This window comes from Plectropomus leopardus, chromosome 16 (genome assembly GCF_008729295.1).
Source record: "Plectropomus leopardus isolate mb chromosome 16, YSFRI_Pleo_2.0, whole genome shotgun sequence".
In the NCBI taxonomy this organism is placed as follows: Eukaryota; Metazoa; Chordata; class Actinopteri; order Perciformes; family Serranidae; genus Plectropomus; species Plectropomus leopardus.
In genome coordinates this window covers 17,471,372-17,493,684 of record NC_056478.1, presented here as the reverse complement: position 1 = coordinate 17,493,684, position 22,313 = coordinate 17,471,372, and the positions used below count along the sequence as shown (strand labels likewise).

The 22,313-nt window shown below is 42.5% G+C and overlaps 1 protein-coding gene across 1 annotated transcript in view; it reads left to right on the top strand.

Annotated features, from left to right (window-relative positions):
- Positions 1–22,313, top strand: part of fut8b (fucosyltransferase 8b (alpha (1,6) fucosyltransferase)) — a 118,763-nt gene that overhangs the window by 55,851 nt on the left and 40,599 nt on the right. The window contains exons 3-5 of the mRNA XM_042504025.1: positions 4,982–5,586; positions 18,528–18,646; positions 19,722–19,884. Coding sequence (XP_042359959.1) covers positions 5,384–5,586; positions 18,528–18,646; positions 19,722–19,884 — 485 coding nt within the window. The 5' untranslated portion in view covers positions 4,982–5,383. The remainder of the gene's footprint in view (positions 1–4,981; positions 5,587–18,527; positions 18,647–19,721; positions 19,885–22,313) is intronic.

Below are 22,313 nucleotides of genomic sequence, written 5' to 3'. Positions count from 1 at the left end.
AAGTCGTCAGCGCCCGGCTCGCGCGGGGTAATATCTCTGGTGGAATATTATACCACCAGATCTTCATCAGTGGAATAAATTGTAGTAGAGTATCATTTTCTCTTTAATCAGGCCACATTCTGCTGACACAGGACTCAAAAGATGTCTCCTCGTTCTTGTAGTTATAAAACACAGCAATCTATCGAAAGAGGGACCATGAATGCGTTTCTTCTCTCCATTGCCACTTCATCACAGCCAAGGCTGAGCTGAAAGGCACGTTGAAAAGAAACCGTAAAAACCTTCTTCACTCATTTTCTAAAGCCATTCACTACAACTGATAATAGTCATAATGTGCACTTAGTAAAGATGGCTTTAACGTTAAAGCATAATTAACCAATAAACCTGCTTAGTGGGTGCTTCCCATATTTGATCTCAGGTTCTGTAACCTATAGACTCTGCACTAATCTCACATTACTCGGAGCACACAAATGGCTCTATATCCTAGATTCACAACATTTAGATGAATTTGCTTTGGCTGTTAATGGTGCTGGACTGTGTAACCATTTCATCCAAAGTGTGATATCAGCAGGCTCTGCTGCCATTTCCAGCAATCAAAAAGCAACATTTATGACCTTTAGTGTGACGAATGTGTTTTTCAATGTGCATGGTCTTTTACGTCCGATTATGCAGATCCCTTTTTATTTTGACCTTGTAAAATAATGTTAGCTTTGTATTTTTAGGCTATTAAAGAAGCGCTCAAGCAATTTAGTAATGCACTTCCATAAAACTCAGGGACTTGCATAGGACAAAAAAAGCAAAGTCAAAGATTCAAGCCTGCAGAGGGTGAAGCTTCAGAAAAGCTGAGCCTACAGTTCCCATAATGCAATTCAATACTATTTTCATGAGACCTTTCCTGCCTGTTAGTGTTGTCAATCTCCAGTTTTATTACAATAGGATATTATATTGATTCTTTGGAAAACAATACCATATTTGCAGATATCACAAAGTCTGCCACAGAGTTATGCCACTTGAATCAGATTTGGCTGTTTCATACAAATATTTGATGAGTATGATGGTATCATGTGCTCCTTTAACACATGGTTACATAAGTAGCTGCCACTGCTTTCTTTTTTTGCTTTTGTCCTTGAAAGAAAAAAAAACACTTAAATGATTGTAAATATTTGTAACCGGTTAAGTGCAGCAAAGTTTACTTTAATTCGACTCCACTGATACAAATAAAACAGCACATGGGATAAGTCAGCCTGCAGGAATTTCTAAATATTTTATATTTATCCACACTATGATCTTTTTTCTAAAACTTCATTGCTATCTGGCTTAAAGCCCTGGAGGCAAACTTCTCCCAACAGCCATAAAACATGCATTAACAACAAGAGCAACGCCACACAGAACGGCCCGTCAGCCAGCTGGTTTCAAACCCAGAACCCTCAGTAGTCAGCACAGCGTTCAGAGTTTGAACCCGTCGTCCGGCCCTTTTGTGTGGAGTTTGCATGCTCTACACGCGTCAGCTTGGGTTTTCTCCGGGTTCTCTGGCTTTCTCCCACAGTCCAAAAATATGCAGATTAGTTTAACTGATAAGATAATATAAATCTTGGTCTGTTTTCACAGAAATCTGTCTTGCATCCACGAGCTCTAAACAATCAACAGAATGACACAAAAATAAACAAGACCCATAAAAAACACCTGATGACTGTAAGTGCCCGTACATTAGAATATGAGCGTGAATGGTCGTCTCTGTGTCAGCCCTGTGGTGGTCTGGTGATGCTGTTAGGGATGATGTATGAATGAATTTATGAATGAATGAATGAGTAAATTATAAATAACTCACAAATTACTCATAACTCAGATTGTGTTTTGCTTGCCACCATCATTAGCTTAAGCACTTCTGCATTGCATAAATTAGGCTAGAGGCTAGCAGACTTTTCTTCGTGTCATAGCTTAACAAATCGCATGGAAATTTTTGACTTTCTCTCAGTAACTGTTTGTTTAAGCCTCTGCATCTCCCGACAGATTGAATTTCAGCCTGCATGCCCATTTTTCAGCCAAACATTGTTGAAACAGAGCAGCTAATGAGACGTTAGTGGCGTGATATACCCGGCAAGGCTGGTAACGTTATGTCATGTTTCCTGAGTATTTTTTCTTGTAACGGCATTGTTACATATGGTATGTGCTATATTTTTTGACCTGTATTTTCTCGGAAATCCAAAATATCAGTAAGTAACGAGTGGCTGGTTGCCGTTATTGTTCTGTGTAAAAGTGACACAAAATTTCAAAATAAAGGTGTGACCAAAAGATAATGATATGGATCAATGTTTTTGTTTTGCGTCAATGATATTGAATCGTCGATCACTAAATAGTTTACAACCATGCTGCTTTTTAAATGCCCTCATTATTTAAATACCATTCCTCCAGTTTGTGACTCAGGTTTTCTGTCAAACATTTAAGGTCACAAGCTTAATTGGAGACAATACTCATGACGTAATTTTTAGCGCCTGTAAATAAAACAGACTTGTTTTACTGTGTTTGTTTTAGTAAGGTGTGTACAGCAAACATTTACCTCTTTGTCATCTGAACTGATATCACTGACAACCTGTGTCTCAAGTTGCCCATTAACCGCCAAGAGTTCATATTAATTTCCCCAAAGTTCTGCTAATATGCAAAAAATACATCACCATCTTAGTTTGACTTTCAAGTATAAGCTGAACAACCGGCTAGAAGTGTTATCTCAAAAATTTTTCCATATCCTATTTGGCAGCAGTTGCCTGCCTCATCCAACAGTTTTATATTTATCAGTTTTAGTCTACTGAGCACAAACCTCATTATGGCTCCTCAAACACAGTGACAAGGGTTTTTGCAGCCTGCCTTTTAGTAAAGTCCCAGTCGTGCATTAGCTGGTGGAGTGCTACCCTCTTGCAGCTCTTATTTTCCATAATAAAACACAGCTCAGCACATCCTTGTGCTGCATGCATAAAAAGAAGCCACCCTCGTGTCAGCCCAGGTTAGTCACAACAGGAGCACCAGCGAGGAAGGAGCGTCTGCACAGATTTCAATAATCCCACATCATTCAATAAGAAATGAAGGAGAATAGTTTGCGCCTCATTGTTTCGGCGAACTCAGCTGCTGCATTTTGGGCAGTTTGCGCCACTGAAGCGTGAACAGTCTCTATGGTATTACAGCATGGCACCATTTATGTCCTACATATCAACTATGCTGCCATGGTAAACATGATGAGCCACTGTTAACCTACTTCTGTGCTGCCAGGCGAACCCCAGCAGGAACACTTTCCTCTGTCTTGAACGCTCACAGGCAGAGGCACCAGAGATACTGCGACATGTCAATCAAGCGTACCCCACCACCACCAATCACACGAAGTCTAAGATGTCTGGCATTATTCCAGCACGTTGTGGTACACACACTCAGAGATGATAGCACACATGCACACACGCTTAGATGTCGTGCGCACAGACACACCTGCCAGTCTTCATCCCATCACACGACTAGTCTCAGTTGCGTGGCAGGGCTTTGTTGGGGAGTTGACAGCGAAGGTTGCTTCATAAACCCGGCACGCGTCCATCTCGTCTCCCCCGCTGCTTTTGGGATGAAGGGAAGTGATGATCCAGGGATTTTTTCGTTCCCTCTGCTCCATTGAGCTCACCGTATCACCTTGACAATGTTGCATTCTGTCACGGAGGCTATGGGGATGGCAGCCGGCACTTTGGGGAGGAGGAAAATGCTCGGGGAGAACTTTGTGGGATTTAGCCGTCTCCAAACAAATCCATTAACTGTCGGGCTTAGTCGTGCTTTAAGTTACAGTGGGGGAGAAAGTGTCGGAAGTGGGTTGTGGTAGACTGTGGTTCAGGATGCAGCGTGAGAAAATAAAAGATGTGTTCCTGGTTGTGTGATGGCTTCTGTATGTGTGTAAGACTTTTGAGGGACTGTATGAGTACAAGTGTGTGTGTGAGTGTGTGTGTGAGTGTGCAGGCAGGCGGGACGTGGAAAGTGGAACATCCCTGTCCTGCCTCGACAGCAATGCAGCATAGCTCAGGGACTGCACATCACTATGTAAATGCAAATTGCAGTGTCATGCTGATCAATCCTGTAGGCTGCTGAGACAGGGTTATGTCGGGACCAGTCTGCAGCGTCTTGGCTTTAACTGTCTGCCCTCTCTGTTTTCTGTATGACGCTGACGACATGTCTCATGCTTTGCTCTCCTACTCAGGAGTTTTTCAGGGTTCACGCGGTCATGGAAAACCCGGAAAAGTCATGGAATTTTACTGTCTCATTTTCCAGGCCTGAAAAAGTTATGAAATAAGTAAAAATCATTGAAAGTTTTGGAAAGGTCATGGAGTTTTTATGTTTAATAAAGTTATTTGTCACAGTAATCTTCTGGGGATAACCTTCCACGTAATAAAAATATAAAAGCAAATGTATTTTCTTAAAGTTAGCACATAGCTCTAATGTGCGTTGACTAAGTGCAACACGATATATTGTTTCAGCATCAACATTGCAATGTGCAGTATTTGCATGAAGGACTTGTGATGTCAAGTAAGACAAATGAACTCAAACTACGAAACTACTGGTACGAATGGAAAACTTGCATGCTTCTTATTTTCTATGACTGCAGCCAAGCCTTCCCCTTTAAGACAGGTTACATGCATGTATATAGTGTGGCGGCATTTGTTGTGGGCTGCAACACTTGCGTGTGTGTGTGTTACAGTTCTCTAGCCAGGCTGGCAAGTGCTGCAGATGCAGTCAAGTACATGCTTTTCCAAAATTGAAATTCTATTATGTGTCCTTGAAAAGTCATGGAAACGTTTTGATATTATGTCCATGAAAATGTGTGGGGACCCTGGTTTTTGTCTGGCTTACAGACGAAGCTCTTGAATGATTTTAATTTACTTTGTTTGACCAACAAACACATCAAGTATTTGCAAGACAAAACATTGTCATTTAACTCCCGTCTTTTTTTTGTTTTTTTTTACAGGCAACAACTCCAATAACAGAATCTTGTGGGCCTGGAAGGAAACAGCGAGACTGTGTGGGACAAGCTGGTCGACACGGAGCTGGGTGGAGGAGAGGAGACACCAAACAGGCTGCTACAACACAGATATCAGAGCATGCTAGCCATGCTTTAGCACACGCAGGAAAGACTGGTCGATCGCTGGAGAAACGCGCTGCCTTTTCTTACATACTCCTGAAACACATCGCCATTCTCAACTGCCATTTATTGTACACCATCCCTGCAAAGATGCCGATGCCAAGGTTGGCGGTGTGGCACTTGTGGTGACGGAGCACAGAGCGTGTGCGCACATCCGGCAGGCAGGCCGGCGGGTTGGTGGGTGTACAGGCACACCAAGAGGCGTTTGTGGGTGGGCGAGGTTACACCATGCGGCCCTGGGCGGGTTCATGGCGTTGGATTACCCTGGTGCTGTTAGCCTGGGGCACGCTCCTCTTCTACATCGGCGGTCACTTGGTGAGGGACAGCGAGCACCCAGAGCGGTCCAGCCGGGAGCTCTCCAAGATCCTGGCCAAGCTCGAGCGGCTCAAGCAGCAAAATGAAGACCTGCGGCGCATGGCCGAATCGCTCAGGTAACAAGCTGGATGCTTTTAGACATGAGTTGCTTGACTGAAACAACATTAAACATTTAATTTCCTAGAAAAGGGTGTTTACATGCAAACTAGAATCCTGTTCATGTCGTTACACAAATCATATTGTCAGTTCAGATACCCGGATCAGCTCATTCCTGGCTTTGAGAAAGCTGAATATGCTAGCTGAAGTTCTGTAACTGAAACCACTTTATGTCCAGGTTTCTGATCATTGCCTGCCATGTGTGTCCTCAACATGCAGCATTTCCCAAACATTCACACCTTTGTAGTCCTGCGCCACAATATCAGCATTTGCCACCACATATAGATTTTCTATTTTTGGAGCTGGATCGTTCATTCAGAGCAATGTTGGAATATAAATACTATTCTGTTATTCAGAGCACCCCACTCTCAGAGCAAATGAAGCGGAGACGGAACACAAGGAGAAAATTAAGCAAATTCAAGGTTTCCCGCTCATTCTTTTATTTGTGGCGGCCCGTCACGGTATCAGCAATTGCCGCCACATATGCATTTTCTGTTTATGGAATTCGGACGATCATTTGGAGCATCGTTGGAATATATATATGTTGTTCAGTTATAAAGAGCACACACTCTCAGAGCACAGAGCATACTCTGGTCACAGGCGGAGCCACACAACGCTAGCTGCCGTCAAAGTGAAACTAACCTGTTCTTAATTATAATGGTTTATTTTTCAAGATAGCAAAACTTTTATTTTAGTGTCCATCACTTTTCCAACCTACTTGAGATGCAACTAACTGGGTTCCCATGGAAACTGACCCTGCGGTCCAGCGCTGGGTTTTTAAGTTTGCTTTCATTGGCCTCTGCTGCAGCTGCACTTCCTCCTCTGATCTGATCAGCTCTGATTGTTATAACCTCAAACTGATTGACTGATCAATTCTCCATTCTGTGAGTCTAACTCAAGAAACTGCTGCTGAGAAAGAAAAAAAACATTATAAGATTTTTATCTGCACTGCGTTCATGGACTGCTTGAACAACTATCAACAGCCTCACCCCGTCGTCAGCTACTGTATACATACATTCTGATCCTGTGTCAAACTGACATGAGTGATGTAGCAGTGAGTCAGGAACACATCACAATCACAATAAAAACAATGAAAGTCTGACACAACTCTGATAATGCAGAGGATAAGCTGTTAAACGGCGAAGCCAAATTCAGCAGAGTGGTAAATGCAACAGAGTCCAGGCGGACAGAAATCAAAGTAGGCTCATCATCAACTGCTGAGGTGACTCAGTCGGTGCAGAAATAATGGGGTGGCCTAGATGTCGAGGAGGGAAAAGACATACAGTGCATGAACACAGACAAAGCTCAGAAACCTGGATACTGTTCCCAAATATGATGAAAACTAAGATTAGACAAAAAGTCAGGACATTAGTGTTTGATTTATTACACTTTATGAAAGGAATTTAAAAAAATAACCAACAGTAGCAGCTGAACCATCCCCATTCTCTTTTTCATTATAATCTTCAACTTAACATGTTCTTCTCTTTGGCTCCGGGAAGAAAGCAGAAGCTTTTCTGAACAACTGCGTGATGAGTGATAAAGTAGACTAGTTTGGATTTGTGTTTGAAGGTCCTGCTCGGGTTAGGTGACGTTACATCACAGGGAATGTAACAGGCAGATGGATGGACTGTCACACACCTCACCAGATTTCATTGTTTTTTAAGTGCAGAATTTTGTCACTACTGGATCTGTGGGTCTGATGTTTTGCACAGAAGCACAGTTGAGCAAACAACTGTAATACACCCCTTTATTCTTGCCTGTTCAGTACACTTTTGTTTTAGATATATATTAAATAAACTGTGGTGCAATGCATCATTCCCCCAAGTTTTTGCAAAGTCCAGCAATTAAGTGCAGCCTCCATTTCCCCGGTAGTTCAATCAGAGTGATTCTACAAAGCCCAGAATGTGGAGATGAGATGATTTTTTTGTTAGTTTTTGATATTAAAAAAAGGTTATCAGCATTTAATTAAATCAGCATCTTGTGCCGCGTACAGTTAAACAAACATTGCTGCAAAGTTTCATCAAAAGCTGATCAGTGGTGCCGGAGAAGCTGTGTGTGACAGACAGATGGATGGACTGTCACACACCTCACCAGATTTCATTGTGTTATTTTGGCAGACAATAGCACATTGTACAAGCCCATTAACCACGCAGCATCATTCACACATTGGAGCTATGTGTAATAGAGAGACAGATGGTTCTGCTCTTATCTCCGCACGCTGACCGTGTTTCTCATCGCACGTAAACACTGGGTCTACGGATGGGTGTGTGTGCACGCGTGTGGAGGGAATGCAGGAGTGTGTCCTGGTGCGTGCCATATTAACAGGGAACTCAAGCTTCAGATGTTGCCATCGCCGCTCTTCTGTGATATACCGATTCACTTTGATGCGGGGCCCTCATCGGCAAACATAAAAAAACACATGCGCGCACGTTGCTTCAGACAGCTGGTCCCTGATTAAATCCCTTGCTTTTGTAATTATTCAAAATTGGCTCAAAAACAAAGGTGGAATTCATGGCATAAAAAACAAGTGCAGCTTTCAGGCGACCAGTGTCCAGATGGGTCCCCGACACACTGCGCGCTTGTTGGTTGTTATTGAGTTCGGTTGTTGATCTGGGACTGAGGCCTCCACAGTTGTTTACTGGGGCAGAGCTACAGTGCCTTCTCAAGTCCCTCTAAGCTTCAGCTTCGGCTAAGTATCCCGCACAGCAAGCCAAAAGCGGGCAACTGGCTTACTGAGGTTAAGCTTTATGAGCTATCGACAGAGACAGCGGTTGGTTTGTCCTCTGTTCAATTTATTGTCTTGCTGCATGTGTGTGTGTGTGCGCGGTGGTAAGAAACAGACAGAGAGGACTGCGCAACCCTGTAGTGTCTCTTATCCTTATATTAGGACCCTAATAGGCACAAAGAGGCTGTTAGTGAGCTGCCCATCATTCCTGCCACAGCCCCTCCTACATCGTTGCCTCCTCCTGTTCTCCGTTTCACTCCTCCTTCACCTGCCTCCTCCTCATTCCACTACCAAACTGCTGACAGAGGCATGGCACCGAGCCAGACTCCAGCCTGCAGGTTGTCACAGACTGACTGACTATGTAACAACTCACTAGCTCACTGATGGACTAGCTCAACGCATGCCTAACCCAATTCACTGACTCGCACATCCTGCAGATTTTGGAGCAAGAACACGAATAACCAAATGTTGCACAAGAAGCAGAACCAGCTCTTTGCAAGCGTCCCGCTGACATTGGACAATAAAGAAGGTTTCATCCGAGGCGCCTAACCTTCACATTACTTCATTCATTTTTTATGAGCGGCCTCAGAGAGATTTCAACCCATAAAACTGACATTATTACACCTTTGTGTTGAGTTGTTGCGCAGTAGAAACCCACTGCATTGAGATTGATTTATAGTTCAGAGTGGGATTTAACTTGGTTAGTGTCATCACAGCACAGCAGTACTAGATGGATGTGTGATGCAGTATTGGACAGTGTTGTGCATTCATCATCTATCTGAAGTGATCTTGTTTACATTGTCTCATTGGCTTTATGATAGAGAGTGATAGTCATGCTGAAACACTTTGCATGGGATATTGATTTTCTTGAGCACAAATTGCAAATTTGTGTAGCTTAAGTGAGAGGATGAAGATGCTTACACAATCCTACCTTAGACTGTATATATAATGGATGTAGCTACCGTGACATCACTTGTTGGTTTGTGCGCTGACGTTTGAAGCCTCAAGTTCAGCATTTCGGCCATCGCCATCTTGGTTTTTTTGGGAGCCAGTGCCCATGTGTGGGTGAGAGGTTGGCACTGTAGAGAAGCGAGGGGTGGATCTGAGGGAATTGACTAACTTTTGAAGCCAGCCTCAAGTGGCTGTTCTCTGAACTGCAGTTTTTGGCACTGTTTTGTCTTGACTTGGATGCAACTTGGTACCCACTTAGTATGGAAAAGTATGTAATTTCATTTCAGTAATCTCCATGTCTGGGTAAGTATGGAAAATAGATAGGAGAGTATGAAAAAATATTTATGCTACCAGACTATTTCTGAAAAAGAAAATGAGATACAACACACTCACTTATAATTAAACTTTTTGAGACCTTGTGCTGAATCCTAAAAGTATGTACGATACTGCCAAAGCGGCGATGTCTGACAACTTGGGATGAAAATGTGTTGCCGAGACACCAAATCTCAAGATGTTTCATGCTGAGTAGCAGCCGAGCAGGCAATGCCGCTGCTCTAAACTGTTGACATGGCTGCAATTAAAAAACAACAGGCACACTGCTTTCACATGCAGTGTGCCATGGGCATAAGGATTCTAAATCGGAAAAGAAAGCTGGATGCAAACTTTGTGAAAAGTCATTGGACATCTTCAACATGGAGGGGGCAGCACTTGTAATCCATATGCAGGGGAAAATGCACTGTCGTCTAGTCAAAGCAACATTTATTTAAATGATAAACATCTGGTTATCTCAGATGTGAAATATGGTCTAAAAAATCTTAAGAGAAGTCTGAAAATTCAAGTCTGGAGAAGTATTGAATTTTGATATGGAAAATGAGCGGGAACCCTGTATTGAGCTATTCATTCTGCTGGATGGAATCTCCAAATGCTGCTGATCATGATAAACCGAGTTTTGCTGAACTATTCATATTTTTTGGAATTGAATTGTCATGTGACATTAATAAATCCATCAATCAACTCTCAGATTCAAATTAGCATCACCTGGCCGGCCTACAGATTCAGTCCAGTGATTCGGTTATTCAGGCCACTCCTGAGTGAGTTGAGCGACAGGCAGCGTGCCAACCTACCAATCACCCAGCAGCATTAATGAGAGGTGAGCACGAGGTCGAGTTGCTCAGTCTGTCTGGCTCCGCCCTCTCTGCAGCTGTCAGTCACCTCGGGCACGAAGCCACGGCTCCTGCGGAGACAATGACACGCGCCGGGCCTGATGGTGTGACATCGAAGGGAGCGAGGGGTGAGAGTGACAGCTGGGCTGAGCGATGAGGACCTGATCGATCCCCGAGGCATGCCAACAGAGGGATGGAGGGAGGGAGGAGGCGATGCAGCGAAGGCGAACAGGAGGGAAGCATGATGGATGGCGTGAGGACTGCACTAAGTAAAGAGCAGCAAGGAAATGGAAAATGTGAAGTGAGAGGGTTGGAAGAGTTGTGGAGACTGCAGTCGTCGCACTAAAATCTTAGTGCCTACATGTGGTTCTTTTTGCATATGTCTGACTCATTTGTGTTGCTATCTTTCAAGTGAAATAAAATGCAAATTTAAACGGTAAAAACAGACGTGTGTAGTTTGGTGTGGAAGGCCAGTGTCCAGCTAAGGTGACGATGAGGGGACTCATTTATCCTGAAATGGTACCCAGACCTGAACTCCCGTAGACCCGGCCGTCGCTCAGGCCCAGCAAGGAAAGTCTACTACCACTCTACACTAGCCCCATTGTGGGAGCTGTCTGTGGTCAGGACATCTCTGTCAAGTAGGCTCGAAGCAGAACTGGCTCGCACTGAGTGTACTGAGGCGTTGAGGCATGTGAGGCAAGAATGCACCATTCAGAATCCGTTTACTTGGAATTATGCTGTTTGAGTCGGTGGACATAACATGGAGACAGCAATGAAAGGAGACATAGATTAACCGATTTGACATAATGCAGAAATATTCACACAAACTCACAAACTGCATATGTAGTATACAGTGTAATACAGTCACACAGTTTTGTGGGTTAGCACTATTCCTATTATAATCTCTTTAAATGGGTCTTTCAGATTGATCCTGAGCAGACGTAGCAGAGGTTTTTACACTAGTACCGCACTTTTCCACCCATTTATAGTGTTTACTCGCCTTTTCCCACATGCACATTCCTGGGGTTTATTAGCTTGACTTATTGGAGTCAAGAGGTTTGGTTTAACACAGCAAGTTTCCATGAAAGGCTGGAATATGTCAGTCAAGTCTTTGACGCATCACGGCCTGGTGATTCACACATATGCAAACAAGTACAAAGTGTGGGAACATTAAGGAGACGGTTCACTCCAAAATCAATCAATTTCCTCTTACCTGTACTGCTATTTATCAGTGGAGATTGTTTTGGTGTGAGTTGTCAATTGTTGGAGATTTCAGGTATCTGCCTTCTCTCAAATATAATGGAACTAGATGGTACTCTGTGAAGCAGTAACAGCGCCAAAACAGCGTCTGTGTAAAAGGTACAGGTGGCAGGACGGAATCATGGGTGGGGCAGATGTGACCGTTTGATGACGTGTTGTGCGTGTGACCCATAGCCTGAGTTTTAAAAAGCTGCAAGCAGTAGTTAGCGGTTAACTCAAAGAAGAAGAACAGTGGCCATAAATTGGGAAAACAATGAGGTACATGATTGTTATTTATTTGCAAATGTTTTATGTCAAACAAGAGGCTGTTGTGTTCGATGTCAAGCTTGTCGTGCCTGTTTTGCTTGCAGGATGGCAGAATGGTGTCTAAAATCACACATTGCTGCAGCATCAGTGGCACGATCTCTGTAAAATGCATTACTGACTAAACTTGTTAGTCAGTTAACCGATCATGGGCCGTTATCTCTGCACATATTTGCTCTGCTGAGAACTTATGCACAACCCCTGCCTGATGTTTTGGCACATCCTGCACAAAACTATACAGCTTGTTTATTCTGACACAGCTACACTGTGTATATTTGTTATATTATAGTACTTTTTAAATACATTTTTATTGTAACTTTACCATTCTTTAGTTATATTCTTAAGTGTTTCAGTACTTGTAACCTGTAACAAGCAGGTTAGTGTACTAAAAGACATTAAATTCATTAATCTAAAAATAAGGCCTTAGTTATTATTAAAATTTCTGAAATCAATCTTTCAAAAGTCTTAAAAATGCTTAGACAAGGGGAAAAGGATATTATGAATAGCTTTTTGAAAATGTTCTTAAATTTAATTTTGTGTGGCATTAAAAATGTCTTAAAAAGTCTTAAATCTCACTTGTTTTAAGTTGTTGGAGCCCTGCTTTTTATGCTTTAATGTATGCAACAAAGCTAATTCCTTGGTAAACAATCTCATTCTTATTCTGACCCAACACCACTGAGCGAGCTAATTGTCAAACCTAAGCCGAGGAGGACGCCATTAATGTTTACATCTTGTGCAGTGATGTGTTTGGCAGGTGTAGTTAAGTAGAAGAAAATATTTCCAATGTGAAACTGCTCACAATAAGGTCTGTGGATTATCTTTAGAAACAGGGTCATGGTTTCTGGAAAGAGACATTCCTGTTGAGTTTTTAAAATATATTTTTTGGGCCCTTTGAGCACCACAAGCAGAGTGCCATCTACCTTTATTATGTTCAAGAAAAGGCAGACATCTTTATGGCCAATATCTCCAACACTCGGAAACTCACACCAAAACACCCTCTGGATTGATAAATAGCACTATAGGTAAGAGGAAAAATGTTTTTCTCATTGTGGGGTGAACTCTTCTTTTAAGTTTTCTTCTTAATGTAAAGGCAAATTGTGTCCATGTTGCCTGCTTTCATCTACACCCTCCAGAATACTTTCCATCTCTCTCCATATGAATGGCTTCCCAGGTCAGCACATAGGATTCCTTTTGAAGTCAAGCAGATTGTACTCAATCTTACCACAGAAATATGTATGCGCCGCAGTACCACCCAGGCTCCCACCGTTCAAACCGCCCCGGCTGTGATCACCCTGTGAACTCCACGGTTACTGGGTGCAGGGGCAGGAGGCAATGGAGCGACAGCTGGGGCAGCATTTCAGAGGAAACTGGGTTGCGCGCTGAACCTCACCTGCTTTCCGGCTCAGCGCTTAGCGCCGGTGGGGCTCATCACCCCCCTGCTTTCATAGCTTGTCTTTCACTCCGCAGTATTTCCCCCCACCTCTCCGCCCCGCCTCCCCCGAGTCAGAGTTTGTCTCATCTGTTCCCTCTCCTGTATCGTTTGATTAAGACGCCGTTGAATGCAGCTGCCTTGTCTAGTCTCCGCTTCAGGTCCTCTAGAGATACCGTCAGGGATCATTTGTGTATTTGTGTACCGTATTTGCCTCCTTCCTGTGTGTGTGTGTGTGTGTGGGTTTTGATCCCGCCGAGTGTTTGGATTTATTTTATACCTACATATCTTGGTTGGGGGATGCTTGCGGTCTGCCTGCACCAGCATTGTGTCTCAGCAGTTTATGTCTCTTTGGAGCATGTTAGCTAACCTCTGTATCACGTCTCTGCTCATTAGCCTGTGCTGCTCTGGCCTATTTCTCCTGCCTCGTTCAAGGAGATATCATGTTGCTTTATGCTACAGTTTTAGCAGCACTTAAAACCCCTGAGAAATGATGTCACTTAGGAAATAGTCCTACTTCCTGTACAATGGTGTAACAAGCAGGTTAGGGTGTGGCCTCAGGGAGATCCTGTTGTGTGTGTGTGTGTGTGTGAACAGACTTAGCTATGAGAAAACAAAGTAGAGATGATACTTTAGAAGGAAATGCACCGGGGTCTTATTTCGGGAGATCTGTGTCAGGCAGCTGCACCGGTCATTCAGACTTCACAGAGAAAAGGCAGCATGAATTTAAGACATACATGATGCCACAAAGGTATGAAAAGGTTTATCCTCGTCCATCATACGGTTACATAATGAATGAGTTAACATATCTTCCCTTTTCCTCCTCAGTTATTTCCATGGCTTTGAAGCACAATGCTCAGTTAGTGCTCAGTGAAGTGGGAGGCCAGGGCTTCTCAGGGACTGAGGCTTCAACAGCGAGGAGGAGGAGGGGGGGGCTGTGCAGCGAGAGGGGCTGTTGCAACTTTAAAAGTCTCATCTTTATGCCTGCCAGCGACTGATGTTCCTCACTCAGGGAGCAAATTGAGTTTGCATGCCTTGATGACTCATTAACATGGCCTTTGCAGCACTTCGCCAATGCCCCCGTGCATTCGAACATATTCCATTTTTAATAGTTTTATGTAGAGGAATTGATTTGGTATAATGTCAGTCGCAGTTCTCTTTTTCTCCTCGGCTGATCTGAACTCTGTGTTTCTGAGCATGTCAGAGTGCTCGTTTGTGTTTTCATTACATGCATGCAGTGGTTATTCGCAGTTCATCGACACAGAGCTGTGAACATTTTTATTCATATTCTTGTATTTACCAGGGAGTGATAATCACACTGAAAACATGCAGTTTTAACACAGATTAGGGTGTATAGATATGCAGTGGAAATTAGCTTATTACATGAGTGTGGAATGCGTTCAGTGGACTGAAAGGCTGCCCAAACATTTGAACTATAATGAGCAATTTGCTAGATTATCAGTTGTTAATTGGCTGAGCGTTAATATGACGCTTTTAAGTGCTTACTGTAATTTAATCGTGCATGTTCACATTTTATCAAGAATAATAACACAAAGAACTACAGAGACCATGTAGCTGTGCCTCAGTGACAAAACATTTAAAGGGAATTATTAATTGTTTGTAATATATGTAAATGATATGATCTTTTTTGTCCTATTTCACACACAAAAGAAAGACCAGGCCACCATGGCCACTGCACCACCAATCAGCATACAGTACGAACAGTAATGAGAGGGGATTTCCAGTACGGCTGCTCGTAAATGGTCAGAGAACAGCAACAAATTCTATTTAATCTATTTACTGAACTTAAATAGCTTTGATTTTGTTTTTATTATAAGTTAATTTTATTTGATGGAATAAAGTGATATCACGGATGGAATAAATTACATTTGTATCCACTATAAAATAAAAATGTTGGCCCATTACATTACATCAGGCAGGCATTGTTGGAATCATGTCAAGAGAGAATAGCACACAAAGTGTTTTATTCTTTTTTCTGGCCTCTTGACTGCGACCATAATGTTTGCACATAACATATAAGATATGCGGCATATGTAACCTTTTTTTTGTGTGAGAGTGCGAGTTAAAATTGTATGTGGTCGCAGACATGCGAGTGCTTCATGCAGACTAAAGTGTTAAACATTGACAAAGTCACAGCTGACTCATGAATAAGGCTGTTTATATGCGCGTCAGCTGGTTGGCGTTATTTATGCCTGGTGTATGAAATGTCTTTATATTCGGCTTCTGCGGTGCATTTTTCAAAAACCATGATAATCAGGTCACATTTCTTGCTACGTCCAAAGGCATCACACAGGACGTAGAAGCACCCTGTTTGTGTTTTCAACAGTCGCTACAATGCATTCATCTGTCTGTTTAACACTCTCTCGTTCAAACCGAAACACTGGAAAATATTATGCATGCTCTTTTTGCCCTGAGACAGTATAACATTAGCTTACGCTGTTCTCAGCTGCTCCAACGGTTGTGGCAAACTTCAATTTTGGAAAAACAAACTGATCGTAAAACAAGTCAGTTAACAACAAATTAACACTGCATTGCTGACATACCTAATGTTAGTGGGCTAGCAGCGCTAACGTAGCTGATGTTACTTGTTTTACAGTCTTTTTTTTTCCTCTAAAGTTGAAGTTTGCCACAGTGGTTGGAGCAGCTGAGAACAGCACAGGTTCTGATCCAGATTTTGTCAAAAGTCACTTTGCATAGACATTAAAGGTAAAAGGAGAAAATTATACACTTGTTAGGGCAGCACTTATTCCCAAGGTGCGTATTTTAGGGACATTCCACCACAGGGACGGTGACTTGTTTACTTACTTCTCTGGATTCATCTACAGTTTTTAATTCAAAGTCGCAAAAATGGCATTTAACTGCCACTTGTCTGCATGATTTGACATTCAGTGCATAGACTAGTCGTTGGATATTGAAGCAGGATATAATGTATTGTTCAGAAGTAGATAGACTTGATTTGAAAAACATGAAATGAGTCAGTACTTTGTACATAATCTTGATCTTTAAATAAATAAACTGGGACGGGCCTCTAGGAAGCTCCACTGTGGTGTCTCAGCAAATGAAGTAGAATTTTCAGTGGTGCACATTAAAAGATGTCAGCCCTCACAGCTCAGTTTTCACTGCAACTTTTAAGTCCAGAAATGTCCAAATGAAAATGTACAGTACATATCAAACCAAGCAGTGAATGTTAAGCATTCTCAGTGCCTCTCCAAACTCCTGCGCCTCACTAATGACTGCAAAAACTCGGTGTTGTAGATATAAAATGAAGCGGAGTTCTGCAAATGTGTGACCCTGCAGTGTTTCTCCTCAGATTTGATGCAGAGACTGATTTTGGTTGATGTTGGATGTAACAATATTTGCACAACAGTGAACATGCTTTTCCAGATTGAAAATCACAAGCGAAGACTAATTATAGACAAGCAAGTGGTGTGCACAGTCAGTCATTCAGGTGCAGGAACGGTTGATGATGAAGTGAATTTGTCCATTGTGTTGTTAGACCAAAATGAAGGAAGACAGAATTGCGGGATTGGTTCTGTTCGATTTGAATGATCATTTTTCATAACATGTTTTACTGGTGATTCACTAGTTTTACATCAAGTTGTGTGCTGAACCAGTTGATTCTTCAGTGATTGGCAGCAGTATTAGTTATTCGTTTGTTGTTTTTAAGGAGCTGTATGTGACATCCAGAGCATATCTATGATTAAGAGTCTGAGCTGGGAGTGTCTGCAGTGTTCTGCTGACGTTGGTCAGGGCGGTAATATTAGCGGCAACCACCTTATGAGCACAGTGCAGAGCGGTGGCCATTAGCTTGGCAATGGGATACACACAGGGACTCACATGCACTATATTAGCAGATGGCCTGTACAGTTGTCACAAAGGGGAAAGTTAGCTATAGAGACCAAAACTATTTTTTGTACCAGGCTGTAAATATGTTTATTTCTGCTGTAAAGTTGGGCATTTTAACATGGAGTCTGTGGGGATTGACTCACTTCTGGAGCCAGCCTCAAGTGGCCAATGAAGGAACTGCAGTTTTTTGCGCTGCAGTGTCGGTTTAAATTTTCAGCCTCAGAGGTTGCTTCTGAGTGTGGGTTACTGTTACGTTTTATCGAAGTAAAAGTCAAGGTAAAGTAATGAAAACTGCTCAAATTTTAAGATTTTAAGTTTAATATTGTTTTGTGTGTTTGTGTATGTGTGTGTGTGTGTGTGTGAGAGAGAGAGAGAGAGAGAGATGGGGGGTATTCAGACTAAATCAGCATTTTGAAGATGTTTATATGTTAATTTGTGCTTTGGAAAATTATGCCTGTCATTTTTTATTTTTGCACTTAACCCTTTAACAGCTGTATCAGCATCAGTTGTTTTGTGCTGGGTTCTGGCACCTGTCAAAAGCATTTACACCCCTGAAACCTGAAAAAAAGGGTTTGATTCCTTTTTTTATACATGGATTATAAAAGAACTGAGCACTTTGACAAAACAAGTCCTGCAAATTGCAAAAAATTAGTAAGAGGTGCCAAGACAATTACTTCAAGATAAGCTGGGGGCAATGATTAAAAATGATCAAAAAACTAGAAAAAAATATTTGAAAAGCTTTATTTGTAATTCTTATAATTAAATATTAAAAATTATGTAACGGCACTTTCTCAGAGTTATTTCCTTGTTTTTGTGCTTTCTTTCTTTTTTGTTGCTTATTTTCAGCTAACTTTTAACTAATTCCTTGCTACTTTTAGTGCCATTTCCTTTTAAGTTGCTCATTACCTTCTTGCCATGCTTTTGAAAAAAATCAAGCCAAATGCTCAGGTTTCAAAGGGTTAAATGAGTATTCAAAAAAATGTTGATAGCTTCTTTGATTTTGAACGTAATTATTTGCAGCACTACTCTGAATAGCATTTTTCTGAATCATTTTTCACATTTTCGTTTAGTGGGATTCGGTTATACAGTATCAGCAGAGTATTTCTGCATAGTAAGACATTTTTGCGCTTTGTTCCCTCTGTTGGTGCACACACGGTCCCATGCTCACCCATAACATCCTCTCCTTGTGTCTTCCTCCCCCAGGATACCAGAGGGACAGGCAGAAGCCGGGTCCCTGGCTGCAGGGAGACTGCGCTCCCTGGAGGACCAGCTAACCAGAGCCAAACAGAAGATCCACAGCTTCCAGAAACTCACTGGCGACGGTAAGCAGGGCCGCACCATGTAAAAGGTTGCAGGGAAGGATTTGGCACAGAGCTTGGAAATATGAAAGGATTGATTCTGAAGGTGTGGGGGTTGACTATATATGGTATAAACCAGTCAACGGCTCTTTTGAGCTTTTGCCTGCTCAAGAATCTCAGTCCAGCCTGCCGTTAAACCTGCTGCAGCTCGGCAGCGATGATGTCAGAGCCGCGCCGTCAGATGGGCAGGGTTTTGTGTGTGTTTGCCACTCTAAGCAGTGGTCAGAGGGGCAGGAAAGCTGTCAGGTGAGCGGGGAAATGTGTGAATGAAGTGGAAGCAGTGTGAATGCCCCAATGGCAGAATGGAGGGGAGCTGAGAGAAAAGAGACAGACAGAGAGAAAATAAAGAAGGACATGTGAGCGTGGAGGGCAGCACGGGGTCAGCCTTTCTATCTTGCCGCAGGGGAAGAAAAAGCTAAAAATACCCTCCAGCTTTTTTTCCGCCTAGGGAGGGAGTGCGGAGAGAAGAGAGAGCGCAAGATAGGAAGGTAAAAAAAGCTTTTCCCTCTCCACCACCAGCTCTTTCTCCTCGTGCTTGAGGCTGTCCTTCCCTTTCCTCGATTTTTTTTTGTTTTTTCTCTCCTCAGAAACCAGAGCAGTCAGCTGTGTTATCTATGCAGGTTACTCTACATTGTTTGGGTTCGGGCAGGGTATAAAGTTCCTTCCTGTTGTTAGAACTGTGTGAGAAAAAACATGAGAGAGAGCCATGAGGCACACAAACAGTGATCAAGTGCTCCTTATTGAGGTCAAAGCAACTCCCAGGGACAAAGAATAAAAAAGGAACATTTTAATGGTTATATTCCGAAACCTTGCTTTGTGCCATTAGCCTATTTAGACTCATATCATCTAGTGCTCAAACATTCCTAAACACCTCTTGGCATCTTTCCCCTCCCAGCTGTATTCCCATGGAGCTGCTTTGAAGTTAACATCATCGATTCATTGTTTCAGATCATACCTGAGCTTCAAATGTCGTGCCAGCTGAGCATCTTTATGTTTTGCTGTGATGTGAGACGTTCTCTCTCACTTTCCCCCCCTGCAGGCCCTGGGCCCACTCAGGAGGAGCTGCGGAGGAGGGTGGAGAACGGCGTTAAGGAGTTCTGGTACTTTGTTCGCAGTGAGGTGAAGAAATTGGCCAGCGCTGAGCCCAGCGAGAGGCAGAAGTACGCCGACACGCTCCTGCAGGACCTGGGACACCAGGAGAGGTGAGCATGTAGTTGCATGAAAGTGGAAATGTCAAAATGTTCCACAGGGATTTGAAGGAAACCATTACATCCATGGCAAAGCTGACACTGGGGCAGTGTCCTCGTGAATAACACTATCACCTCCACAGAGACTTGAACAAACCTGTTTTTTCTGGTTGGATGTTGTTCTTTTATTTTTTTCACTCCCAATCCAAAGTCATGCACATTTGCTGAATTTGAACCCCTAAACTGAGTAAGTGAGTGAGCATGATTATGTGTTTGTCCTCTGTATTGTTGTTTCTTCAACTTAACAAACTCCCAGAATGTATTTGGACCGGCATTCCTTAAGGATGTCTTTCCTTTTAGTAAATATAAACCCTTCCAGTGTGGTCTGAAAGCTTCTTAACAAATCCTTTTATGTTTATATTGCTGCAAAGTGTTGATAGTGATGTTCAGTCTCACGTCATTTATATCTATTACCTCATTAGCCTGGAGGATATTACTGAGTCGTCTGTTGGCACTACTGATATACTGTTGAATAGGGAAGTAACAGTAATACATGGATCTGGATCAATTATTGATTCAATGATCAACAATCAGTTATCACTTTTGCAAAGGGAAAACATTGATAGATAAATATGCCTTTATTTTGAAATTTCCATAGCATGTCTTTGTCACCATTCCTGTCCAAGCGCACCTCTTTTCTTAAAATCTGAACAGTGCTAGCAGCTTAGTGTCAAGCAGAATAACAACCAAGGAAAACACAATGAGGATATTAGCTGATGTTGTCTCATGTTAATTAGAGGCCCCTGATTTGAATTTGATCAAAATCTTGTTGAGGCAGACTTTTTGATATCAGCAAATATTGTGTCATAGTCCAAAAATTCAAATCAAATCATCAATAACTACAGCTTTCGTTTTTGTGTAGAAAAAATGTGTAGAAAAAGAAGTGTTTTGTTGGTGAACCTTGAGAGTTACAGTGGACTTTTTGGTTAATGTTGTCGCTATTAAGTCATGTTTTGTTTTTTTCACTGAATAAATTAAATTTTATTGCACTTAATGCACAAACCCAACACAAAGGCATAGAAACAAGCCCCGAGGAAGACTTTTTCCTATAAACTTACACTGTGGAAAAGACCTCCACTTTTTTTTTGCCGTCACAACCCCCACAGAATGACTCATTTCACTATTGGACTTTGATCCATTTGCACCGATAACGTTTCAGAAGTCTGGAGGAGGTGCAAGATTAAATAATTGTATCCCTGTTCAAGTTAGGGTTACGTTGAACCAGAAGTGAGCCGTTCGGCTAGCTGAAGTTAGCCACTCAGACACACTCTGCCAGGATGGGCAGCCATAAATCTCTGGGTACGTTTGTACCGTAGAAACAGAGCTCTTTTGGCTTCATGCGCCACTGAGCAACTTTTGTAGGAACGAACGGGGCCCTGCCTCCGCAATATCAAATATATTCGATATATCCCCTAGCCTTAGCTCAGAATCCTGAGCCATGTTTTTTTTTTATTTTTTCTTCCCATTTCATCCTTGTGGATGCATTCAGTGTTGATGACTCACAGCTATTGTTTGCCAGCTCTGTGTACTGATGATTTCAAAAGTTGACACTTCTGACAGGAGAACTTGAAAGCAGCACTGGCGGCGGTTGCTGAGAAACAAAGGGCAAAGTTCACAGACGCGCTCTCTCTGTCACCTGGATGGCCGGCGTCCACGCCGCTGAATGAAGAAAGGCCTGATGTCACTTAGCCAAGTGGTTCGTTGTAATCCTGCTGAAGTGGCTTACGGGGCCCATTGTCTTAGTCATTGCTGCCTAAGCAGCTTTCCAAAGACTGATTCCTCACCCTGTACACACACACACACACACACACACACACACACACACACACACACCTCTACACATACAGTCACAGACTTTCACTCTCCATCTAAGCCCCCCAGCTTTCTTTGTATGTGCTGCAGGCAGTGAGGCTGGGAAATGCAGCACAGATAGGGGCAGAGGTGGAGAGAGCAATGAAATGTTTGACTCGAATAAATGCACCGCTCCCTCATTTAAATTCTGCTCAGGACGTGGGTAAGGTCCTTGTCTCCAACATTGCCAAAGTAAAATGTTGCACAATTAAAAAAAAAAAAAAAAAACAAGCATGCTATTACTCACACACTTCTCCCAGTGAAGCCAATCACTGGGTTATGAAGAGCTTTCAGGTTTCTAAGATGCATCCACAGCGGAAATGAGATGGTGTGAAAGTTCACAGAGATCGGCCTGAAAGCCCAACTTTTTAAAGTTCAAATGTCTGTTACAGGAAATGAACACCTCTACAATTATAAAAGAGTGAACGGTGTAACATCTACTGTGGTAAACCTACACATCACCGTGTATTTTGATACTAAGTCTCACAGAAAACACTAAAATCAATCTAGTTGAGTTTCAAAGTTAGAATGTA